Source organism: Monomorium pharaonis, chromosome 1, assembly GCF_013373865.1.
Source record: "Monomorium pharaonis isolate MP-MQ-018 chromosome 1, ASM1337386v2, whole genome shotgun sequence".
NCBI lineage: Eukaryota > Metazoa > Arthropoda > Insecta > Hymenoptera > Formicidae > Monomorium > Monomorium pharaonis.
The window spans coordinates 24,443,538-24,468,123 of record NC_050467.1 but is presented as its reverse complement, the minus strand read 5'-3'; the positions used below and the strand labels follow the sequence as shown (position 1 = coordinate 24,468,123).

General features: G+C 42.0%; 2 protein-coding genes across 7 annotated transcripts in view; one reads left to right on the top strand and one right to left on the bottom strand.

Moving 5' to 3' along the window:
* Window positions 1–24,586, bottom strand: part of LOC105829530 (G protein-coupled receptor kinase 5) — a 51,350-nt gene that overhangs the window by 19,046 nt on the left and 7,718 nt on the right. For 2 of the 4 annotated variants that reach the window (XM_028192103.2, XM_028192104.2), the window contains one exon: window positions 119–1,893. In XM_028192103.2, the coding sequence (XP_028047904.1) occupies window positions 119–362 (244 nt within the window). In that variant the 5' untranslated portion in view covers window positions 363–1,893. Of the gene's footprint in view, window positions 1–118; window positions 1,894–11,095; window positions 11,889–24,586 lie in introns of those variants that run through there. The other 2 variants (XM_028192102.2, XM_012668461.3) reach the window with 2 other exon arrangements.
* LOC105829531 (lysyl oxidase homolog 3) lies at window positions 14,933–23,448 on the top strand. 3 transcript variants are annotated; one of them, XM_036283120.1, is made up of 9 exons: window positions 14,933–17,006; window positions 17,358–18,117; window positions 19,480–19,626; window positions 19,988–20,266; window positions 21,029–21,235; window positions 21,561–21,858; window positions 22,368–22,496; window positions 22,637–22,760; window positions 22,877–23,448. In XM_036283120.1, exons 2-9 carry the CDS (start codon window positions 17,907–17,909, stop codon window positions 22,997–22,999), a joined length of 1,518 nt encoding a protein of 505 aa, XP_036139013.1. In that variant the 5' UTR covers window positions 14,933–17,006; window positions 17,358–17,906; the 3' UTR covers window positions 23,000–23,448. The 3 variants fall into 3 exon arrangements, with proteins under 3 accessions (XP_036139013.1, XP_012523918.2, XP_036139041.1); XM_012668464.3 differs by having other exon boundaries at window positions 14,933–18,117; XM_036283148.1 differs by lacking the exon at window positions 19,480–19,626 and having other exon boundaries at window positions 14,934–18,117.

Genomic DNA, 24,586 nt, shown 5'->3' with positions numbered 1-24,586 from the left:
GAGAGCGATCGATAATTCCCGCGCGATTAACGTATAAATGTAAAATCTGACGCACGCAGACCAGGTTTATACGAATAAACGGCGCTACACACACACAAGTGAAAATGAATCAACTTACCTTCTCTTGCTTTCAGGTACACGGTGTTCGCCACGATATTCTCCAACTCCATCAATTCCAGCTTGATCGGATTTGCACGACCGAATCGGATGGGAGAAGAAGAGGCCTCGTGATCGACGGCGGCGTTGGCGGGCGATGTCGTCGGCGGGGGACGGGGCGGCGGTCGTGAGGTCGATCGCGGGGAACACGTTCGATTGTTGTCAACGCACGGGGTCAATGGGACTTCTATCAAGCAAGCTCCCATCTGCGTCCCCGCGGGCACTACCGGGATCCACGGATCGGGGTCCCCCTTTCGCCGAGAATCACCGGGATCCGCGTGTCTCTTCTCCGCGTGTACGAACGCGACCCGCGAACCTCAGTGTTGCGTCAGACGGTGCTCCGTTCGATCGATCGACGGCCTGGACTCATTTGAAATCGATTCGCCTCCCGGGAGAGAACGCCTCGAACCGGGGACCGCGCGTCGTTCTTGCCCCTCGAAGGTGGTCCCTTGAAAAACAGCGACTGGCTCTTAGAATTTTGCAATTTCGAAATTTCGCTCTCTCTCTCTCTCTCTCTTTCTCTCTCTCTCTCTCGCTCGGCAATTAGGCTAATTAAGGCTGAGTAGTCCCGGTGGTGCGGAGCGACGTTGCTGAACCTCGAGAGAATTCAGATCGCATCGCGAGGATCCCCGATTCTATTAATTGGTGGGTAACTTCATCAGTTCGGGATTCCTTTTATCTCCTAATAGGCGAAGCCAACGGCCGAGCTTTATCGCCGTTCGTGGATCTCCAGCGAAACTCCGGAATTAGATCGGTCGATCGATGCTCAAGCCCGTCCGCGTCGATCGCATAATCGACGCTCGTCGATTATGGCGGGATCTCCCGTGATCATCCTCGCTATCGAGCCCGCGCGTTTAACGATCGTCCGGCGATCGGTCCGACTCTTCCTCAATCGAACATTCCGTCGATCCTTGCCCCGACGGTGAGGACGAAGGCGAAGGCGTGCTCTTTCACTACGGTCATTCAGATCACGGAATTTATATATCTATCCGGGGCCGAGCGAGAAGGAGAACGATCGATCGGGAGATTACTCGGTCAAAAGTGAGAGTGTACACAACGGGTATAATGACCTGAACTTGCAACTTAAATTCGCGTGCGTTAGCGAGACGTCACGCGACAAGGCCTGTCCTTTATATATAGGCTATAGGAATAGCGTGTGTCCGTATACGTATATGTATAAAGCAGCGCGCTACATACACCGAGGCATTAATGGACACGAAGGAAGACTCCGGGAGAGCGCGTGCCTCGGCGTGACCTCGCGAAAATAACGCGCGAAAGTCTGCCGGGATGCGCCTCGGGAGAGGCGTCGCGTGTAGCGAAGTGCTTGCCTTTCACTCTTCTGACGCCGACGGAGGGAGGGGAGGAGGGAGCAGCAGGGGGCGAGGGGTCAGCCGAAGAAGTGCGCGTTAAACGGATGGCCGGCGCGAAACGCGGAGGTTCGGCTCGGCGACGAGTTACGAAGTGCCGAATCTCGCGTGCGGGCAAATTTTCACTCACTTCGCTCCAACTTCTCTTCCGCGACGGTGCTACTTCTTCTTCTTCTTCTTCTTCTCTGCGCTTCTTCTTCTTCTTCTTTTTCTTCTTCTTATGGTGCACACGCAGGGTGAATGACATTCGCCGAGAGCGGCGGATTCCTAATGGCTCCTCTCCTCCTCGCGCATTTCATTTTCTTCACGCGTTCACCGACGCGTCACTCGCGCGGATCGCCTCGCGGGCTCGCTCCCGTGCACGCGCATCCTGAAAAACAATCGTGAATGAATTCGGGCTGTCTTTGTATGTCTGCGAAAATCTGGACTTTGGAGTTTGACCCGATAAAGCCCGGGTCCGCGAAGTCGGATCCGGATCAAGCAGAGAAGCCGAACGAACAATAGCGAGTCCGTCTTCCTCTGGTACAGCAGAGAAAAACAATTTGTTACACCGTTAAATTCATATACCGTCGAATTACATTTGTATTTATCATACAGTTGCCGTTGCTATCGTTAACTAAAACAATAAAGTTAAATAATTTAGCGTATTCATAAAATTGTAAATTTGAAATTCAATTTATTATTTATTGCTGCATACGTTAATACACTGTTTACACTGAAATTAAGGAATTCAACAACAAATGAATGAATTATGATATCTTTTCTGTACACAGAACTGTATGTTTTATGTACAAATAATAAATTTCGACATGTACAAAAATTAAAAATAACAAAATGTTATTTAACTTATAAAATTGGTTTCAATTTGATTCTTCAATATTTAACAGTATACGCTTGTTTATATGCATTCGTGATTATTCGTTTTCATTAGCTTGATCTAGATCCACTTTAAAAGAATTTCTATTATATTATCATATTCATAGACATTCCTAGCATTCAAACTAAATTTAAACTAATACAGTATTAATTATCCATTATGATCATGTCATCATTATCGTAACATTATTATTTGGAAGGAATAAACTATCAATGTACAACCAAAATGTCACTCTACATACAAAATGTTAATTCAACTATGACTAAAACAAAGGAACATGCCATATTTAGCCAGAGGAAATATTCGCGGAAATTTGCGGAGAGTGTTAAAGCGCCGTGAATGCAAAAGGCGACACGTTTGCTAATTTCACACATATTCCATTCGCATTGATAACTCTCACGGGTATTTTAAAGTAAACGCGTCAATCAACAGGATCATACAACAGAATTATATACATATGTATGTAATATTTCACCATGTTTTCGATAAATATTTTGTCAGAGTCTAAAAATCCAAACAAATTGCTTGCCACACGGAGATCGTTCGTCACTGGCGCACACATGTGCGTACGCATGAATGGCGACGCAACGGACAGGTGCATCGACGAAGAGGAGAAGCGGATAAGAGGAGGAGCGGAGAGATAAAGATAACGCGGCGACGCGACTAAAAGCGCCCGCGCTGACGACGACGACAGCCGACGGTATAATCTAATAAGCGCCGGGGAATGCGCCGCGGCGCATTTATTTCCACGTATTCATATCCGGCCGAAGCTTTTAATGCGACTCGCCTGTACCACCGCGGGAATATAAATTTCCCGGATAGAGCCGCGGGAAACGCGCGGCGGGATTAGAAAACCGGTGGAATTAGATGAATTCACCGCCCGCCGCAAATTGGACTCGTGGACATTTCCAACTATTTTCTCTCACGCGCGAACGGTCAGAACGTCCCGGCCGTTTCCGAGTTCTTTTCTTTTAATTATAATCCCTCCCCCTCGTGGAAGCCGATTCGATTAATTTTGTGTAACAGACCGCCCGAAGCTAGACGAAGAAAAACGAGAAAATTCGCGGCGCATCGAAATTGGAGCTTTTAACGGTAATGACCGAACGTGAAGAGCAGAGAGAGAGAGAGAGGGAGAGGGAGAGAGAGAGACCTTTTGGACCCCAGTGAATCCCCCTTTAACGTTAATTACAAATAATACCGCAGACTATTATCCGTAATATATTACACATCACGCGGAATATGAGCGTATTTGTGTGGCATATGTTAGCTGCATCTCTATTTTACATAAATGCATACTATTGTGCTAGATCCATTTAAATTCATTATAAAGTACGAAAAAGTATAAAATATTAAATAAAAAAATTTAAATGTAAAATATTATATACTTTGACATTTTATATTTTTCATTATTTGTATTTTTTAAGCGATATTATCACAAATATTATTGCAAGTTACAAATCGCTATATTGCAGAATTAGACGACACACGAGATGCGCTTCCCTTCCGGCAATACATTTTGCAAGAAGAAACCTTTTTTCTCGTGGAAAATTTGATTGGGTGCGAAAAGAGGTTTCCCTGAATGGCGAAGAGTGTCAGACATTTGCGATGCACCGTTCCGGCGACACGCTCTGGAATGCACGACGCGGTTTTCATGTCATTGTGTTCGAGATACGCGACTGTAAATTGACGACACGACGTGTCGAGCGTGTCTGGATTCCCGAGCACGCTAACAGAGTGTCCCCGCTATTAATTGCGATCGCATTCCCTCTCTCGCAGCCGTCCAATCCTTAGCGCAATTTCGTTTAATTGCCCTTTCAAACGTAATTCCATTTCGCCGCTAATATTTGCCTCCCGTCGAACGAGAGAGAACGCCTATAGCCAGAGTATTCTCTATATACGTATCTTTCTTCGTTTCTTTAGAAGGTTCTCTTGCACAATTAATGGTTCTATCTTCTTCGGTAAATTTATGATCATTATAGATTCAGCAATTTTTTATCACGACGTTAAAGGAAGCAAATTACCGACATTTTTTCATTAGAAAATATCTTTGAGTTGGCTTAACAGAATTTCCAGTTCTTTTACACAATCAGGACACGCGCAGAAAGAAGTCAAAAGGCGATTTCATGTTAATAATAAAAAATTTTTTTGTTATTTAAAAGATTTTTCAATGTTAATAAATTTTTTTTTTGCTCTTTTTACTTTTGTGGGCACTTTAATTGTGTAAAAGGATTTGGAATTCCGTAAAGCCAATTCTTTAATACCTTCGAATTAAAAAATGTCAGTAATTTGCGTCAGAATTAACTGAAGAGAGAGAAAGAGAGAAAGCCAATTTCGCAAACGCGTATACAACATGTTCCAATTCGCGATTCCGGAGCGCTTCCCTGCGCTGCATGAAAATCGACGCGAAATATACGCGTACATCAGCATGATAAATCAATTTGAATGCCGCGATGACCGTGAATGCGATAAAGAGTGATTTCGAACGCGTGCGATTTGACGTGACGAAAAAGAAAAAGAGGAGGCGCGAGGAAACAGCGGAGAAAAGAAAAAAGAGGGAGAAACGAGTCGCGCGCGTCCGCCTTTGAAATCCTCCGAGCTGAAACCGAGAACGAGGCGAATCGCCACGCTCTCGCGTGCACGATCCCCTTCGCCTGCGCGGCATGGTGAAGTAGAAATTGCCAATAACGACGCGACGGAACAATACTCGCCGCTGACGTTGATATGCATTAAAGGCGTTCGCATTGTGTCAATCAGTAATGCAGTTTATACGTGACTGACGGGGATATCATAGGCGGGCGCGTTCAAGCATATATGGTGTCTCGGATCAACTGCGCTCTATCTATCTATCTTTTTTTTCTCCTCGGGGTGAATTTTCCCCCGCGTCGACTTCGGGAAGGTCTTAAGTAAGTTACGACAACGGAGAGTCTTTTTGAAAGTTGAATGTATTAGTTTTTCGGGTGATTCACGTCAAATTTATTTGAAAGAGATATAATTGAAAAGCTGCCCCGTGTGTGAATGTATAACAGGAATTAAATCGAAAAAGCAGCAATTTTCGAACTTTATTTTTTACATTCTTGACATACATTTATCAAAAGCTAAGAGTTAACGTTCGATACCCCTGAGGGGTATTGGAAAAATTTTAAAAGTGGTAAAACGACGTCTCATGAAATCTTTGATCAGAAAAGATTCTCTCGGAATTGACCGCAGGTCAAACGAAGTACAGCCTGGACACCATATGCGTGTGTGTTTGTATGTGTACGGGTGCACGATATCATGTACGATGCGGATGTACGGTGTGTGTGTACGTGTGTATGTGTACGCGAGAAAGAGGGAGAGAAAGAGAAGCGCGTCCGAAGGGGATGGAAAAGCCAATTCCGTCGTATCAGCGCAAATGGCTATTGGCCGACAGGAAGGAACGCCGTGCGTTCTCCGCAGAAGACGATAATAATAAACGTTTACGATCGGCGAGCGCCAAATTGAAGCGCGCGACAGAGAGAGAGAGAGAAACCCTTTTTACAATCGGCCCTTAACCCACGCGATATTTCAATATCCGGGGCGGCCTTTTTCCACGTTCCGGATTATAGATCACCTTGGCTCGCTCTCTCGTCGCGTTTTCTCAAACGGCGCGGCGGCGACGGCGGCGGCGGCCCGGAGTAATTTGCAACGCAGCGCGCGGGAGATGAGTTTTTCTCTGGAATTTTTAGCGGGGCTTTCAGCAAGATAGATTGGCTCGCGGGTTTCTTGAAATTTATCCGCGGGAGAAACTACAATCGTACACACACGTGCGGGTGAAAAAAGAAAGGGAAATTGCTCAGCGCTTTCAGCCGCGCTGTAACATCTCGCAACATTAATCTTACTCACATATGAAAGAGTAGTCAAACTTTCGAGCACAAGTGCGCTCCGGTTTCATTAAAAAAAGAACTTACATTTGTTCAAACTCGTTCCTTATTTCACCGCAATTTTCATTTTCTTTGCACATATATAAATTTAATAATATAACGTATTAGAAAATATTTTTGGAACAGAGAAGATCAACAATTCGTTTTCTTTTCCACCGTTGAAATATACCGTCGATATATTTGAATGAGAAATCCCATTTTTGTTATATCGAACATTGAATTCAATAAAATGAAAAAGTAAAAATTACGTATATTAATCAATCTGCAATTTTTCCTTTTGTGTGATATTACTGATATAATAATAATATCGTTATTATTGCGACAAAAGTATATTTAAAAATTGAAGGATATCTTCTCTCTAACAGAGCAAATCAAACGACTTAATGAATATTAGTTGCAGCTTTGTTATACAGAAAGTGTCTGGATATAATAATAAAGTAGCTTTGAGTGGATGCGCTACTATTACGCAGGATGCAGAGCTTGCTTTATTTTCGGCTGACAAATGCTCGACGTATACAACGTTTGCGAAATTAGTTTAAGCTAGACGAAAGTTGCACGCTCCGATGCGAGCGACAACGGTCGACCGAGTGGAGCGTATTGTGTTTCGCTATCGTTATACGCGAGAGGAGCATAATTAAATAGCAATCCCTTTGTTTCCTGGCACGCCAAGTTCAATTTACATCTCCTCGTCTAGAAAATACCGTCGGGAATGCATTACGCAAAATAAAATTAATCGCAGCTTAAAAATTTTTTATGTACATTATGAAATTGATTACATTTAGAATGTCCAAATAAGTGAATCTCTTGAATATTAATACTCGTAAAGTATAAATATTTAAAGTGTTTCCATACTTCGCTTAATTACAGTATAAAATAAAAACCGAAAACATCGAGAAGAAGAACTAATGGGGTATATTCAGATTTCCCAATTAGGGTCAAGTTTACAAAACATTACACTTCCCCGATATGAATCTTCATAAGTTTCCCAACTGGAATCTATAATCTTTTTGGGAAATCTAAGGCTGGATTCTAATTTGATCCGAGAAAGTTTCCTCTGGAGATGTTTTATTATCGTACTTCGTGATTATTTCTAATCAAAAATTCTGAAAAGTCCGCCCACGCCAGTCACGTTAATAGGAACATTCAGGGATACTCGGCCGAATATCGAGATACAGATATTGGGGGCACAGTAACGGATATCTCTGTGACATCGATATTTTACCTTTGATATTAGTTAGTTAGCGATACCTAGAAAGGAGTATCCGATTTCACACGATATTCCGCGGCTGCGTTCAATTTCGATTGCGCGTCATATCACGCGGAAGTTTCGAATTCCGTGCCTCAATCTCAGATTCCAGGCCGTAATTTGCAATCCGCCACCGTCAGACGCGATCTTCATTAGGATGACTTCACTCCGACTGGTATATTACCGTATATCATGACGACGGTTTTAGCGGCGGTTGTAAAATACTGGACGGCAATTTACGCGACGATCCGGTGGAAGGAACGTTTTCCTCGTCTCGTGGTTCATCTATCGCTGTGTCTGCCCATGGATTGCGGTTCAACGGTTTGCGGTCCGCGTGACACCGAACTTACATATAAGTACGTAATATCCGCCGTCGGGATATACGAGACAAACGATCGGAATAACGGAGTAACGGTTTGAGATCGCCTTCTCCTCTCTTCGAGCACGAATAAAAGAGTGCGAACACAAAGTCCAGTTGCTTTACAGCCACTTTACATTTAACGGCATTAATTAATAAGGCGAAAGACGTCTGTTACGAGGGGCAAGCACGCGTATAAAGTACAGACATAATTGGAGCCGTAAATACTTTGAATTATGCTTATTAAACCTATCACTTTACCGCACTTTTCATTCGGAGGAGAGAAAAAAAGGCGATCCAGCGTAGATATGATCTCAATTCGGCAAACAAATTTCCTACCTCTCTCTCTCTCTCTCTCTCTATCGCGCACGCGCGCGTTGCACAAGGAGAGTCGGAATATCACGTATTACATACCGTTTGAAGTGGGCTCGAGAGCGGGATTTACTTCATATTTATTCATCACGATCCGACGACGTGTTAACGTTTGCAGTTGGAGAGTAAGCACTTCGGGCGGACCGGCAACCGCCACCGGCCAGCCGCGGCACGTGCTGGTGCGCGCGCGGAAAGACGCGGGTACGCTGCTTTACCGTGCTATGACTCGCCGGCCAGACTTTGGGATGTAAATGAATATTGCAAGTTCCACTGCCACCGGCGTGTCATGCGCTGGTTACGTCAACGGGCCGCATATAGCGCATTGCACGCTATATACCTGCCATCCGGGATGCCTCGTTCGACGACCCCCTGAGTGTCTCGTTCTCTCTTTCTCTCTCTGTTTGTTCCTCTCTACTTGCCGGACAAAAGCCGAATTTTCGCGTTAATCGGACGCCGCGATTTATTGCCAAGTGTTCCTGCCCGCCTCGCCGTCTCGCATTGACGGCGTCACGTTTGTCGCGCGTCGAATCGACGAAAAATAATATCATCGCCCCCGTTTGACGCTCAACCGCGCGGCAAAAAGCAAAAGGGATCCGAGGGGGAGCCGAGGACAGAAAACTCGCGCCAGATATTCCTCCGAGATGCACGGTCACGTATATCTTTTTTCCGTTCGATGCTACGTTTTAAAGGGAAAGAAAAAAAAAAACAAATTTACCGACAGTTACATCATTTCTTAATGCTACTTTAAATATCTCGATTTGCATCTTGTGTAAATTTATGGCGAGTCGCATACATCTTGCATGAACTCTATAAATATTTGAAAGCCCGAGCGCGTCGAATATCCGGCGCGCCTCCACGTAAATTGCGCCTTAATGCGTTATTTTTTATTCGCACTTTTATGCGAATTTGCGCTCGGACGGACAAGCAGACAAACGGATGCGAAATGGAGAGATTAATCGCGCATCTAAATAATAAACCTATCAGCTCCCCTCCGACGAAAATACCCGACGCACTCCAAAGGCCCGACCGGATTCTCTCTTTGCGGAGCAAACACTCGGAGCAATCGCATCTAACGACGACAAGGACGGCGATTTAATAAGCCTCCTATTTGCCCCCGTCGGCGGCAAATAGAAGAAGAAGCGCGCGCGAGCGTACTCTAAACCCCTTTAAACCTGAAAAGTTCAACTTCCAGGCGGGACGAGTGTTTATCGAGCACGTGTCCCCGTCGCAGGAGCTGCAAAAGAATCTACAATCGACTCGGAAGCGCGCGGGTTTTTCCCCGAAGTAACGAGAGATCTAGAAGTTAACGATTGAAAGCAATCAACAACTGGGATCCAGAGACTTTTCTAACGAATTAACCTCGTCTAAGAAATAAACGGGGAAGAACATTTTTCGATTAACTTCGGATAAACTTCGCACAAGTAAAATTTAGCTTATAAATATGTTAACTATTGAGAGGATAAAAAGATTTCCCTCGATATTTTCATTAAAGGAAAAACTTGAGGCTGAAAGAGAAGTTCAGAGAATCAAGGATCAGAGAGACTACGAGATTCAAGTGGTCTGGAACTTTGCAATGTAATGTTCCATGAAAACGATTGAGATAATAAAAATGTCAATTTCGATGAATCACTTTCGCACTTTAGTCGTCAAATCGCTGTTTAACGTTTGCATGAAATTCTCGGACAATTTAGTATTTGCTACAATGGAAACCGTAATAGATAGAATTGCTACGTGAGCTGTTGTTGCAGTTGTAATGTAGAAATGAACGGGATACTTGACGAATTCCTTTATTTACGAGCATCTTGACTTATGTATTTTCGGAATTACAACAGGCGCGCTATTAATAAAAAATGTGAATTATAACGAAACTGATTAAACAATCAATGATGCAAATTAAATATTACAATGCTAAACGTTACATTAAGAGTTACATTTTTAAGAAACAGTGCTATTTTTTTAATCACTTGTTGAGTTAATACGTTCAACCCTAATTATTAATTTCATAACATAACAAATATTACATTAAGAATTATAACTTTTAAAACCGAAGATTCTACAATCGTTTTCAATAATAAGATAATCCCTTCGTATATAAATAACGTTTTATTTACATGAGATACAAGTGCTGGTACGATTTACAACCAAAGGTCTCCTGTATCCGCGTATTTGATAATAAATATAATATTCAAGTTCGCGCAGTTTCGTGCCGTGGGACAACAATAGAAACTGGAGGGAATCTCGTCGGTGTCCGAAGGATCAACACGCGTCTCTCGGCGCTCCTCGAGGCAATCGAGACAAGCACCTGTCCGCGACAGCCGTGAACTTGAAGGGGGTCGTGTCTCCGTGCGTGCGTGCGTACGTCGCGGGAAACGCGGGAGCCCTCGTGAGATCGAAACATGAGAGCTCTCGTTCTCAGCCCACCCCCTTCCTCCCCCCGCCCCTCCTCCTCGCCCAGGCGCCTCACCTCGAGACGCCGGCTCCGGGGATCCTGTCACGCTGACTCTCACAAGGGGGACGATCGAGAAGAGGCACCTGGAGCCAGAGCTTCATTCGGAGTCAAGCGGGGGAGGGGAAAGGGGGTAAAAGCGTGACCCGTGTGATCGGAATGGAGCGTGTCATCATCCGCACGAAAGGAGAAAGAAGCGAAGATGTCGCGCGGGGGAGGCAGGGAGGAAGAGAAAGAGGAGAGAGAGAGAGAGGAGACGTCGTTACCGACAGAGTCTCGCATCGCGCTCCGCTCCGCTCCGCTCTGCCTCGCGAGAAACGCGGCGGCGACGACGACGACGACGACGACGGTCCGTCTTTGTCTGTCTCGCTTACCTCTGGCGACGATGATGATGCTGCTGATAATGTTGATGATAACGATGACGACGACGACGACGGCGGCAGGCGGCGACAAGCAGAGCGGGTGGCACTTCGACGGTGCGCTAGCCGGCGGCGAGCTGCGGCACGCGTACACCTCCCTCTCGCTCCGGGTTCACCCGGTATAAGTCGGCACTGAGCACTCGGGCTGACAGACAACGCGCGGTCGTATATATCGGCGACAAGAGGAAAGCACAATGGCGACCGACCGCGCGCCTCCGGTCTCGCGGCCACGATCCGCCGCACGGGCCCACGAGGTGCGCCTCTTCTTTCCCCTCCTTCCCTCGGTAGAAAGAGATAGAGCGAGAAACGCGCCTGCCTTCGGGAACGCGTGCTCGTCGGTATGACGCGGGACGTCGTCGCGGCACACGAGACACCGGACACCGGAGCGAGCGAGCGTGCGTGCGTGCGTACGTCCGCTTGATGAGAGCGATTCCGTCTCACTGTGCGTGTGTCGCGTGAAGCCCGTTCAGTCGCTCCCTCGTTGGCGGCGTTAGGTCGCCGCGCACGACGCACCTCGTGCGATGGACAAAAACCGACTGACTGGCGTGTGCGACGACGGCGGCGGCGGCGGCGGCGGCGGCGGCGAGGCGCGAGGCACGAGAGGCTGGAGTGGTGGAGGAAACGGGAGCCGGCGCGGAGAAGGACACACGGCACGTCTGCCCTCGCCGGTACGCGCGTACGAGAGTGAGACGGCGCGCGGCGCGGACGACCGCGATTGGGCGTGGTAGAGTCCCTAGACTCGTCCTCGTATCGACCGCCGCCGACGCGGCCGCCATTGCTCGCCGCCGGCTGACGCGCGATTTTCAAAACGCGCGCGCGCGCGGACAGGAACATCGCGAAATAATGTGACTTGTATAACCTCGCGTTTCCCGAGCAGAATTATCGTACAAAACTTGTATCATAAGCTTCACGCGACGGAACGTTTAGTAATCATGAATATTAATAATAATTTTATTAATTGTAGGAATAATTCTAAAACTAAGTTAAATAATTATCAAAGAATGTTTCGCATATTGTGAAAGAATTTCCTGAAATCCTTAAGGCTGATTGTTCCTAACTTTTTGATAAACTTATCTATCAGATAAATATGTGCCTGTCTTTATTCATTTGGAAAAAATGAAGATAGATACGTGCTTACCTGATAGGTAAGTTTACCAAGAAGTTGGAACAACCGACCCTTAGACTTAAAATTTCGGAGAGATAAAAAATTTTGTCATGCCTTGAGGAATACATTTTTTTGTTATATCTTTTAATGTTCCTAACCGTGTTACAAAGAAAAGCTACTAGAGTACTTTTAATTATTAAATTTCAGCAAATAAAAATTTTTGTCAGAAAAGAATAAAAATTAAATTTAATAATAAAAGTAAACTTCTAAAAAATTGTCAAAAGCATGAAAAATGAAAAAAAAATCCGAAACTATAAAAGATGATTTTCAAGAGTAAAAAAAAAGTCCAAATTTCCGCGTTTTTCTCAATAGCGATTGACAAATCCTGTATATAATAAAGTAATAATAACATCGAAATATATATTAATTATTGTTATATTTATCAGAGAGGCTAAAACTGACAGGCTGTTCTAATAACAGTCAGTAAACAACCTCGAGCGATATGCAAGAAATGCGAAGCGGGGAATGTATGCGAGACAAACAGAGCGCTTGGAATGTCCGGAAGAAATCAAGATCTTTCTTGGAGTTTCTCGGTAGATTTCAGGCGACGGTACGAGCGAACTTTTCTGGAAGATAGTCCGCGTATTCCGCGTATACGCAAGCGATTACAAGTGTGATAATAAATATTGCACCAATGTCTAGACCCGTTTTTGCGCCTAAGTGCACGACAACAAATAAAAATGACACGACGTATAAAATGATACGATATACATCCCCTCGACACACACTAAACATTGTGTACTACACACGTCCACGTTCTATGTAAACGTAAAGGGAGATTCATGAAACAAAATAAATTACTTCAAGTTCCGAGCCCAGCCAGGGTGTAACTATTTCGGAATCCAATTTCCGAACAACTCTTCAACTGACTCGTTCAGTTTCAGTTTAAAATTCGCTTTCGCGGCGATTTTCGTAGATTAATCTCGCGGCAATATAACGATTACAGTTTAGAATTTCAAGCGGATATCGCAAAATTTGAATAATTGAATCAACTTTTTCCTCTCTTCTGAGTTTTCCTTCTGAATTTAAATGAATGAATAAAAGTAATTTTCGTAAATTAGCTAGCTATAATTGCAGATTTCTCGAATCATTTTTTAAATACATTCTTTTCTTTTTTGATCGAAAAATCATCATATCGGCATAGATCTATCTAAAGAATCTCCTTTTAAAAAAACATTGCACTTTATTCATACTAATAAAAATGTAATCTGCTTAGATAATTATAAAAGTAAATAAATTTATGGCTTTTTTCTAAATAAAATATCTATAATAAAAACAAATTTTTCAAAAACGAGAATAAAATTTACGTGATTTTCTTTTGCAAAAGTTATATATATTTCAAACAATACTGAATATTATATTATTAACACTATTAAATCATTTTATATGTTTGTAGAAACTTCATTTATACTGTGTATGCTTACGAACAAATTATTTAAAAAGTGAAGACAATATGATACAAATTACTATATTACCTGATAAAAACACTTTTTAATGTATATTTATATTTTTAAAGTTTTATTTTTCGTTTCTATTTAAGAAATTAAAAAAACAAAGCGGTTAATATTGACGATCTTCCTTTATATCATCTTTTTAAATTTTCCTTGATCTTTTTTAATCAATATATTTTTGCCGACTGTATAATCAAACACGACGAAAGCACGATTATTAAATTAAGAACACTTATCGAGCGAACAAATCGAACGATCGCTGCTTAACGACGCTGCGTGCTTAATCGGATGAAAATGTGCACTTGTGATCAGACGGCGAACGCCAATCGCTGCATCCAGCACCTGCAACCTGCCCGCGCCGTTGCGCACGATCGCGATTTATGATGTCCATCGCCGTCGTAGGCGCGACAAAAAAGCGCTCCACTTTCGCTTCTCCATATGAATATGGAGAAGTCTTTGTAACAACCCGATATTCACGCTCGCGTCACACACATACACACGCGCGCGCATCGTCAACAACAGCCAAATAGGCTAGTACTGCCGGTATCGATTGGACATTAATAATTCATCCAGGCAGTATCGATAGTAAACTTTTACTTATTCATTCGCGTGACACTTTTTCAACCATCTTTGATTCGTTATGATAAGTCGCAACGTAATTAAACTCTTGCATTACTAAAAAAGAAGAAAGAGAAGTGATCATTTGAGACACGAATTTTTCCACATTGTGGAAAATAAGATATAAGATGGTAAAATCAAATATTTGTTTTACATTTTATCGATGTGTTCTCCTTATTTGTTCGACATTGTTATATTTCATGTATACATAATTCTAAATATTCTATACGAAAAAAATTTTATAGTAAAAATTACTATGGTAAGCAGTAAACGTAGACCAATGAAGAAATTATAAAAATTTTTACTATGTTTATCATCAAATTACCGTAGTATTTACACTACTTACGGTATAATTCTCTGAAATTTTTTCTTATGGTCCATAGCATAATAATTTTTATACAAAATTTTCTCCGCGTACGCACAGATAAAAAAAGTATTCGCGTAAAAAGTGAATATTGCAAAATACACAATTTTGCTGTATCACAATTAAAAATAATTTATATTATTATACAAGTTTTAAATTTTAATAACTTTATATTTCTGTTATGGGCGTTAATAGTTAAAAATCTTGAATAGAAAATAGAGAAAAAAATCGCAAACAGACCGTCGATCTTTCGGTTTGTGATGAAAGCAATCATCGGTAAAGAGATAAAGATATCGTTTTTTTTTTTCAGTCGCGTGCCACAAGAAATCGTTTACGGGCTAGATAACACCCGTCGTCCCTTCATCCCTCGACATTAGAGGCGCCACACGACCTAAGTATGTCAAGAATTTAGCCGTGGGCCGTTTTCACTAATAGCACACGATAATTGCTTCACCACGCGTTCGTTCGCGCGATTACGCCACAGAATGAAGCGTGTCAAAAGCGCGGCCCGTATATGAATTACATAAATTCTTTTTTATACCGGCAGTGAATGATGACGACAACGAAGTCGCGGTCAATCGGAAAACGGAGACAGAGGAAAAAACTAACACGTGCTTTCAAATCGCGCTCGAATTCATGTCCGGATAGAATTTTTTATCTGTGTTTTAATCTATAAATAATTCCAAATGTAACGTACATAGCGTATATAAAATCTAAAAAGAACTTTATAAAAGATAAAATAAGTGATAAATCACGATTAAAATCTCCTTTACATGAAGTCTTATTTATGTAAAAATGTAACGCTCTTTTAGTTTTATTTAATATAAAATTATTATGAAATATTACTCAGAATTTATAGATTTTGTCAGAATTTGATCACAATATATTCAGTGACGTAAAAGCAACTTGATTTCTAGCTTAATAGCACTGTTCTTCGGTTCTTTTCCTATCGGCGTTCCACTTGGTGAAGTATAAAGCCTGGCTAGCACCAATCCCCAACGGTGGTTGCGCAATGATTACGAATGATACTGTACGTACTGAATGACGAGAACCGTGTCTCACCGGAGACTTTCTAAACTGTTTTCTTTTTTATTTTGTTTTTATCAAGCTACCTACCTCTTATTTGGCAATGAACAATGACACCCGAACACACGCTAATCAGTGCGTCGGAAGAGTCGGAAGAGAAAACATGCGAGTGCACTTATTCTGGACGCGTATATTATCGGAACGACTGACTGATAATGAAAAAACATGAGATAGAACGTGACGCACTTGCGCACGATAAGAATGTTCGAGACCAGTTTTGATCCGTAAAATTAGACACGTAATTTAAATACTCGAAAAGCCGATATTAAAAATCCTTAATGAAAACTAAAAGAAAGTTAAAATATTAGATGTGTGCAAAAAAGTTCTCATGATGCAATGACAAAATGGGATCGGTGCAGTACTTGAAAGTGGCCTCTCAAATAAATCGCCAGGACTTTTGCGCGTACTTAATATTATTAACACGTAATTCCATTATAGACAGTATTCGATAATTAATCCAGAAGACAAAGGCTCCTGGCTCTTGCAATATTGCGATACTTTTCATTAGATAACGTCAATGAAGGATGAAATTGTCCATGAGATCCGCTCTGCTATTTTATGGATTATTACATCCATCTTTTTATCTTTCTGTCTTTATTTTCTATCTATCTATTAGACTTTAATGCTCTACAACATGAGGCGATGATAAATTGCGGTGTATGAAATATCCACCTTGAAAAGCCGCTACGATATAGGTATATAGACGTACCGGCTTTCGAGTACTCTAACGAGGTCAAACTACTTAGAGATATTTCATAAAAATTATTATCGGAGCGCTCGAATAATTAGAGCTCGTTATTTACCCCCTTTTTTAATAATTAAATCGTAAAGATATAATGTTCTCTCCGTAAGAAGTGTTAATAAAAATCAAAATTGCTTTCCAAATGCCGTAATTTATTATTAGGGTCGCAATACGACCTCATCACGGTTACTCAAATTTAACCGTAGTAATTGAGGGTTAAACTGGTTGATTCTCATCTACGTGCACGACGAAACAATATGCCGCGCGTTTCCGCAACGTTGCGAGATCCGAAACGTTATAAACGGCTGATTCGAATCGCGCACACACCAGTATTAATCATCACAGTGGATCGCATAGTTCATCAAGATTGGCCGATATCGACTGGTCAATCAAGTGTGAATTTTTTGAAAGCAATACACGCTCACGCGAACAAACGCAAAGTAAACTAGCAAATCCCAGAAACAATAAGCAAACTCGAATAATAACAATCCTTCTCTCTAAAATAAATTCATAGAGGAAAGAAAAATAATTCTGACGTTTCAATTTAGATTACTCTTACAAGTTCTACACAAATTATATATTTTATGAAAAAATTCAGTGATTCTTTAAACATTGTTCTTTTTACACATATTATTATTTAATTTCAAATTGCTAAAACTGTGTCTTTTTATCATCATCGTTATGTAATATCAAAAATGCGTATTCCTATTTGAAATTGTATTTGATATGTTCATCGTCATATCTTTTATAATTCGTCTAAATAAAAAACAAAGCTACATCACGAATTTTAGAGAACTGTTAATACACTCTGCTAAACGAGAACGACAGAAGAATTACGAGATGAGAACAGCAAACTAAGAGAAGCAACGTCTCTTCCTCTTAAAGTCAAGGACTAGGATAGTCATGGCTATTCTAATCGCGCTGACAGTTGACTTAAACGGGTCATCGGTTAACGCTAACGAATCGTTCAGGAAGAGATCGGCGACGCGGGAAAAGAAACGATCCGCCATCTGGACCGCCGATGATCTTATAAGCGTGCGTTACAAGACAGGGAGCGAGCGCATTGCGTGAACGTGTTGCGCGATCAGTATAGCCCGCGGAATCGTGCGCACGCGATTTCCATACAACGCGACTCGTTTTTCCATATTTTTCGTAGCGAAATCCGATATAAAAAAAAAAGTGTGATTAATCTACGAGTGTCCGTCAAAACTGCTCTTGTTTCAAAATTTTTCGCGTGTAATATCGGACGATGGATCGTATATGACGATACATCGAATGTAAATCGTGATCAGACTTCTGGCAGTTCGAAAACGTTAAAGCTTGCAAAACGCAACGAAAAAATGAGATTGCCATTACGAGTGGGAAGAATCGCGTTTAGCTTGATGGTGCTGTTATCTGTATTCGAATTTTGCACGAGCAGCAACAGTATCTGGACCAGCAGTCGCGACAGGAAGACGCGCACGGTCGGAAAGCTGAAAAAGGACTTCCGAAAGTTGAAGAAACAAGAGGGAGCGTTAAAGCTGATAGGCGGCGAAAATGGCGAACACGAAGGTGCAATAAAAATTCATTATACATAAGGTTTGATCCTCAAAATATTTAATATCGGCAGTCGTGCGCAAACGACTCAAAAAGGCAATATCGTCGAGAGAAGGATTACTTAAAAATCGCCGGGACAGTTGACTTAACGTGGATAACGCGACGATAAATGCGACGATAACGGTAATAATAACGTCGAGTTCTCTCCGCCGTCAAAGTTTTTATCTCGTTTTATCTCGGGGTAATACATCCCGCGCATAAAATTACGCGGACCAAGAAAGCACGCGGAGCGTGACGTACGCGGAACAAAGGAGAGCTTTGTCATTCAGTCGGATCAATTGGTGCGCCAATCAATTACGGGTGCATCCTCTTTCTCGATCTTCTTACCACAATACGGCGAGGGAATTGTATCGATTGCACGGTACAACCGACGAAAACGCTACGCGCTCCCGCCGTCGTCTCGTAAATCCGGGGCCGCGGGATGAACGAGGCCGACGTTCGTTCGGGGAGGAGTTGGTAGTTTTTCCCGGCGATAAAGCGCGCGCGGGGCTGTGCAATATAAACGGGTTATAAATCTCCTTCTCTCGCGTTGCCCCTCTATTGCCGGGTGGTTGTTTCGCGGGGATAGAGAGCGCGAGTCTCGTGCCGCGCGAGTTTTATCGCGCGGCTGCCCGTTCAAGTCGGTCTCTCGCTCTCTTGCTCGCGATGACGATTAAAAAGAGGTCAACTCGAGAGAGATTTATGCCAGCGATCATGTGTCGCGGGGCTCCATGCGTCACGCATACGTACACGCAATACCGGGAATCGCCGGACGGAACATGGTCACCGTAAAATCGGACCGTAAAAAATAGGATTGCGATCTCTCGCGATGCCGGCCGGCTTCGTGTGCGCTGTTAAGACCGCGCCGCGCGATTTTCCTTCCGCGTTTTATTGAATGTAATCGATATTAAACCGCCGCGATAAAAATAGCAGCTGAAACTAACGCGCTCAAAGCGTTCGGTTAAAATGATCGAATAAACTGATACAACTGATAAAACGGTGTATCGATTTTCAAAACCGCGTGTTGATAAAAGGCACGGTGGAAAATATTAAACGTCCTCCTCTTTAATTGCTACTACTTAATATAATTAATGTTTATAATTAATTATTCCACAAATTTTCCTTTAGCTATTTAAGATAAATTTCAAGAAAGATTAAATATTTTAATAAACGTCGCATTTACGTCAAATGTTTTCCACTTATCGGAATGCCACTGTGAATGACAACACTTTCCAAGTGGTAAATCGAGAGTTTGCACATCGATTACTTCCTCTTTATTGCAGCAAGTTGTCGCAATAGGAAAAACGTAAGCGCGAGATTTTATTGCTGTATGCACAGGAAACGTGGAAATACTTCACGACGGGAAGTGGGGCAGTGTATGCGACGACGAATGGGACGACTTCGAGGCCAATGTGGTTTGCAAGCAATTAGGCTTTAACGGTGCAATTAAAGCAACGACATACGGCCACTTCGGCCAGGCCAGAAGTGAGACGCGAGATATTTATTGTCTTTTCATCTTGAACCGCTGTCTTTCACGGTCGAGTCGCGTGCATTGCCTAGACGAGTAAGACCATCCTATAACAAGCCGTTCGTTTATTTCCAATTGATCGGCGAACGCGCGTCATATTTTTAGACCAGTCGCGTTAACTTTTGCCTCTGAAAATCCAGTAGTAATAACATCACATAGATCTTACAACTCTCTGTCCAGTTTCATTTCGCATCATACTTTCTTTTACTCTGCTACTTGCTCGAGCATGCGCAATATTGTTTCATCGAACGAGATGATTAATTGAAACACGAAATACAAACGTGCGATTTTTTACATATATACAAAAATACCTCGAAGGAAGATACTGGTTGGATAACGTTTACTGCGACGGATCCGAGAGCGAACTTGCGAACTGTCGTTTCGACGGATGGGGCATTTCCGACTGCGGTAGCAACGAAGCTGCCGGCGTCATTTGCTCGCGCGACGAGGAAACGAGTGCATCGTCGCCACCAGTCCCGCAAGGGAAGCCACCAAAGGCCAGGATAAAGGACACGTATCCGCAGGGCACGGCTCTACGATTATCCGGAGGTCGCGTGCATTCCGAGGGCCGGGTGGAAATTAAATTGGGCAGTGCAGGTAGCGAAACAGTTTATCCCGGGGGCTGTAACTACAGTCGTAATTTTAAAACTACAAAAACTGAAGTAAGATTATGACTATAAAAAGAAGAAATTCAGCTTTGTCTAAAGATTCTATAAAAATGTACAAGTTTAATTAATAATGAGAACAATTGATATGAACGAATCAACGTACAAGTGCTTTCTCTGCAAATTACAGTGTTTTATCATCCTTTTCTATCGCGTTATCAAATTGCCATTATATAGGGTAAATTAGAATATGATGACCATACGGAGAAGATGGCCAATGACTATAATTCCTCCAATAATTGCTAAATAATGTGTAATTGTAATTATTTTCAAACATAATCGATATTTACTGTAGTTTATGTGTGTACACTATTCGAAATAACAATATTGTGAATATTATATCACGTTTTTACTTTTGACTGCCTGCAAAGTTTCTTATGTGTTCATTAAAAATTGCTACAACATCGAATAAATTACAGTTGAGCTGTCACGATTAACGTTAGACACATAACGTAGATATATGTGAAGCGTCAGTAAAGTAGTATATCAAACGTTATTAAAAAATAATAAAAATAAAAGTATGTTTTTTTTTACATTTTAAAAAACTATGGCCATCATACCCCGTGAGTTTACTGACAAAAGTAAAACATACATACGAATTTAAATTTTTGTAACTTCAATGACTTTTAAACATCAACGGGAAAATGTACGAACTTGTCAGAAACGCGAAATTTGTGCGGTCATTCAATTTCAGATTGGGGTGTCATCTGTGGCGACAGTTGGTCCATTCTCGAAGCCGCCGTGGTTTGCCGTCAATTAGGCCTTGGTTACGCCTCTGACGCGATACAGACTAATTTCTTTGGCAACGGGGGGATTCCGATTTCAATCAGCGGGGTACAGTGCAATGGGAACGAAGGGAATCTGGCAGAGTGCCAGCATGACAGGGTTGCAGATTGCCCAGGTATTCCCTATACCTTCAAGATATAAGGATATTTATAATTAAATAACAGTGATAAAAAGGTAAAAACAACCAAATAAAACTGACTTAAATTTACTTTTGCAATTTCTGTCATATCAATTATTAGTTTCACTATTATCACACTTATGAATCTTATGTTAATATCATTATATTAGAATACCCATTCAGTAACCCTCTCTTAAAATAAATGCTAACATGTCTGAAAAAAAATATCCCGAGAAGGCAGGCGTTTATCTAAAAAAGCAGGCGTGGAGCTTTAGTTATCGTTCATTAGAGTAGGATTAGATTAATCTTATCGTAATTTTAGGGACAGCGGAGAACGTGGCAGGGGTGGTGTGCCAACGCGAAATGGCCGATCTCGTGTTCGATCACATCGAGCTGATGCGTACGGCGCATTTGGAGGACCGTCAGCTCTACTGGCTGCAATGCGCGATGGAGGAGAATTGCATTGCCTCCCAGGCCTACAAGATACAACGCGAGTCCGAAAATTGGCACCTGGAGACGAGACGACTGTTGCGTTTCACCGCGAGAATCTTGAACGCGGGCACCGCGGATTTTCGTCCCTCCGTGCCTAAACACTTATGGGAATGGCACATGTGTCACATGTGAGTCGGCCAACGATAACAACGAAAAATATCGAGCGCCAACAACAGATCGTTATCCGCTCTACTTCAATTAATGCGTACACCGTGTATTCTTGATGCACAAGTACTTATCAAGTTAAAGAGTAATAATTGAGTATCCAAAATCGATGAGTTATATAAAGAAACTACAAGTCTACATTACGTTAAATTATTCAGAGCATGACGGCCAACTGTTAGCATTAAAAATTTCTTATAAAAAATAAAACCAAATGATAAAATAAATGATTCCAATTGATGATAAAAAGATAATTAAATTTATTCAAAAAGTTATGGAAACAGAAGAAAAACATTTTAATTAATTTAAAACGTTAAGCCAGAGATCCTATTTCATAGTGAACGACTCCAATTGAATTCATCGATTATTTAATAACGTTGGGATTAAATTTGGCAATTATTCTCGCAATGATTAAAATAAAGTTTGACGGCGGGAAAAGAATGTCAATTCTAACGCGACCATTTTCCTTTCGCAGGCATTATCACTCGATGGAGGTGTTCGCCACTTTCGATGTAATCGATTCGAGCGGCAATAAAGTCGCCGAAGGCCACAAAGCGTCCTTCTGCCTCGAGGACAATCAATGTATGCCCGATGTCCAACCCAGGTAAAAATCCTGATAACACGTGATATGTGTGTGTCAATTTACCGCGACACCTCTTCTTCCTTTTTTTTTCTCCCCGTTTACAATAATCGCGATTAAATCCCATTAGTCGAAGTTCATTTGAAATGTCGTTATCGTTTTAGATACAAATGCGCCAATTACGGAGACCAAGGTATTTCCGTTAATTGCAGTGACATTTACAAGCACAATATCGACTGCCAGTGGGTGGACATTTCCGAGCTCGAGCCAGGACATTATACGCTCAAGGTACAGTGGTAATAAAGCCATTTTCATAAGTATCAAACAGGAGAACGTCGCGGGCGAATTCGCAAGTATCGCACAAGAGAATCTCTCTTGACGAGGAGTTTTCTTTTTGTTTCCAGGTCGCGGTGAATCCCGAATTCAAAGTTGGCGAAATGTCGTTCGACAACAACGCGGCGATCTGCCGCTTGCTTTATACGGAAACTTTTGCAACTGTCCACAGTTGCATAATGGGACGTCCTTGACACGATGCGCTGCACACGATTGCAGGAATTTTTCTAGATAGAGGCAATCTACGGGGTGAGAGATTCATGTTCGGGCGCGTTGGCGTTGACTGGACATAACGAACAAGAGGCGACACATGGCGACCTTGCAAGGTGTAGATTCGCAAATAAATTTCACGATTCAGAACTTTAATTGGAACGCAAGTGCATTGTGAGATTAAAAATGGTAATCGTTAAAATAAATTTAAAAAATTTAAGATGTTAACATTGTTACTGCTAAAAGTTAAAAGATCTACATTTAGACATTGGCGTTATTGTTATAATCTTACAAGTATTTCTAAAAATTGTCGAGATTTTGAATCTCAAAACGTATTTTATTTTAGATTAAATTATTTTACTTAATAAAGATGGAGGGAAAAGCGCAAGGAAATAGAAAATGTAAGAATAAAGAGATTTAAGAGCAATTTCAATTTTCCATAGCATCTATTTTACATTTTCCGTACCACGTGTTTATGTGTATACTGCATATGATTTCTTTTCTAGAATTATTAAACTCGACGCAATTACAACGACAGTCGAGTCTTTAAAAGAAGGCATCTTTCGTGGCCACTGAATAACCGGTCTCCGCTCTCGGCTATCTAAACCCTATCGTCTCCGTTCACGCGACTTTTCGGATAATTACAGAGCACTGGTGCGGTGCGACCGTAGCCGGGTAATTATTAACTCGGCTATACAAGCGTCTAGGCCTGTGCGCGCCTAGCAAGAAGCAACCGGGTGTGCAGATCGAAGCCAGCCACTTCCTCGGCCAGCATGCTGGCCGCGTACGGAATCACAAGTTTCGGAGTCTAGGACCGAATTTATAGACGTCCACCGGCCGCTCTAGATTCGTCCGTGACCACGCGACTCTCGTCTCGAAAAAAGAAGAAAAAAAAAATTGCCCGAACAGTAAGTGAAACGCTTCCGCGCTTGGTAAAAATTCGAAGCAAACGATTTTCCGGGGGTCCTGATAACACCGTCCCCGAGAGATTACCTAATCTCGCGTGTACGGTAACGTTAATTATGACTCCTGGGAAAATAACCATCGCAGACATATCAGGGATACAAGTTCGCTCTAGGCCGGGTCTAGGAGGCGTGCTACGTCACGCTCGAGTACCATGTTGAATATTACCATCGGCTACCTGCTATTCGCTACCTGCAGGTGTTTCCACAGATGTATCTGTAGCTGGGTTAACTATATATCCTCGTGTTCCTATATACTGAGTGTCTCGATATTACTATCGTATATATTAAGCTTCATGAAATTTCATGAAGATGAATACTAAATAAAAAGCTCACAAGCATACATAATTTTTTGATAATCTGATCTTAATCCGTACTATATGCTGGATATCAATTGCCAATATTACTTGATGACAGTAACGACTTATTATTATAAGTAACGATTTCTTAGCACTCGTATAAAAAATCGTAGTTATATTGCAGTTCTCGGTTGAAGACTTTATAAACTTTCATGACTAAAAGTTTCTTTGAAAAATCAGACATTTTCTGAGGCGTTCAGAATAACGTATATATAAAAGTATTGTAATAATATTATCGGAAAATGAATAA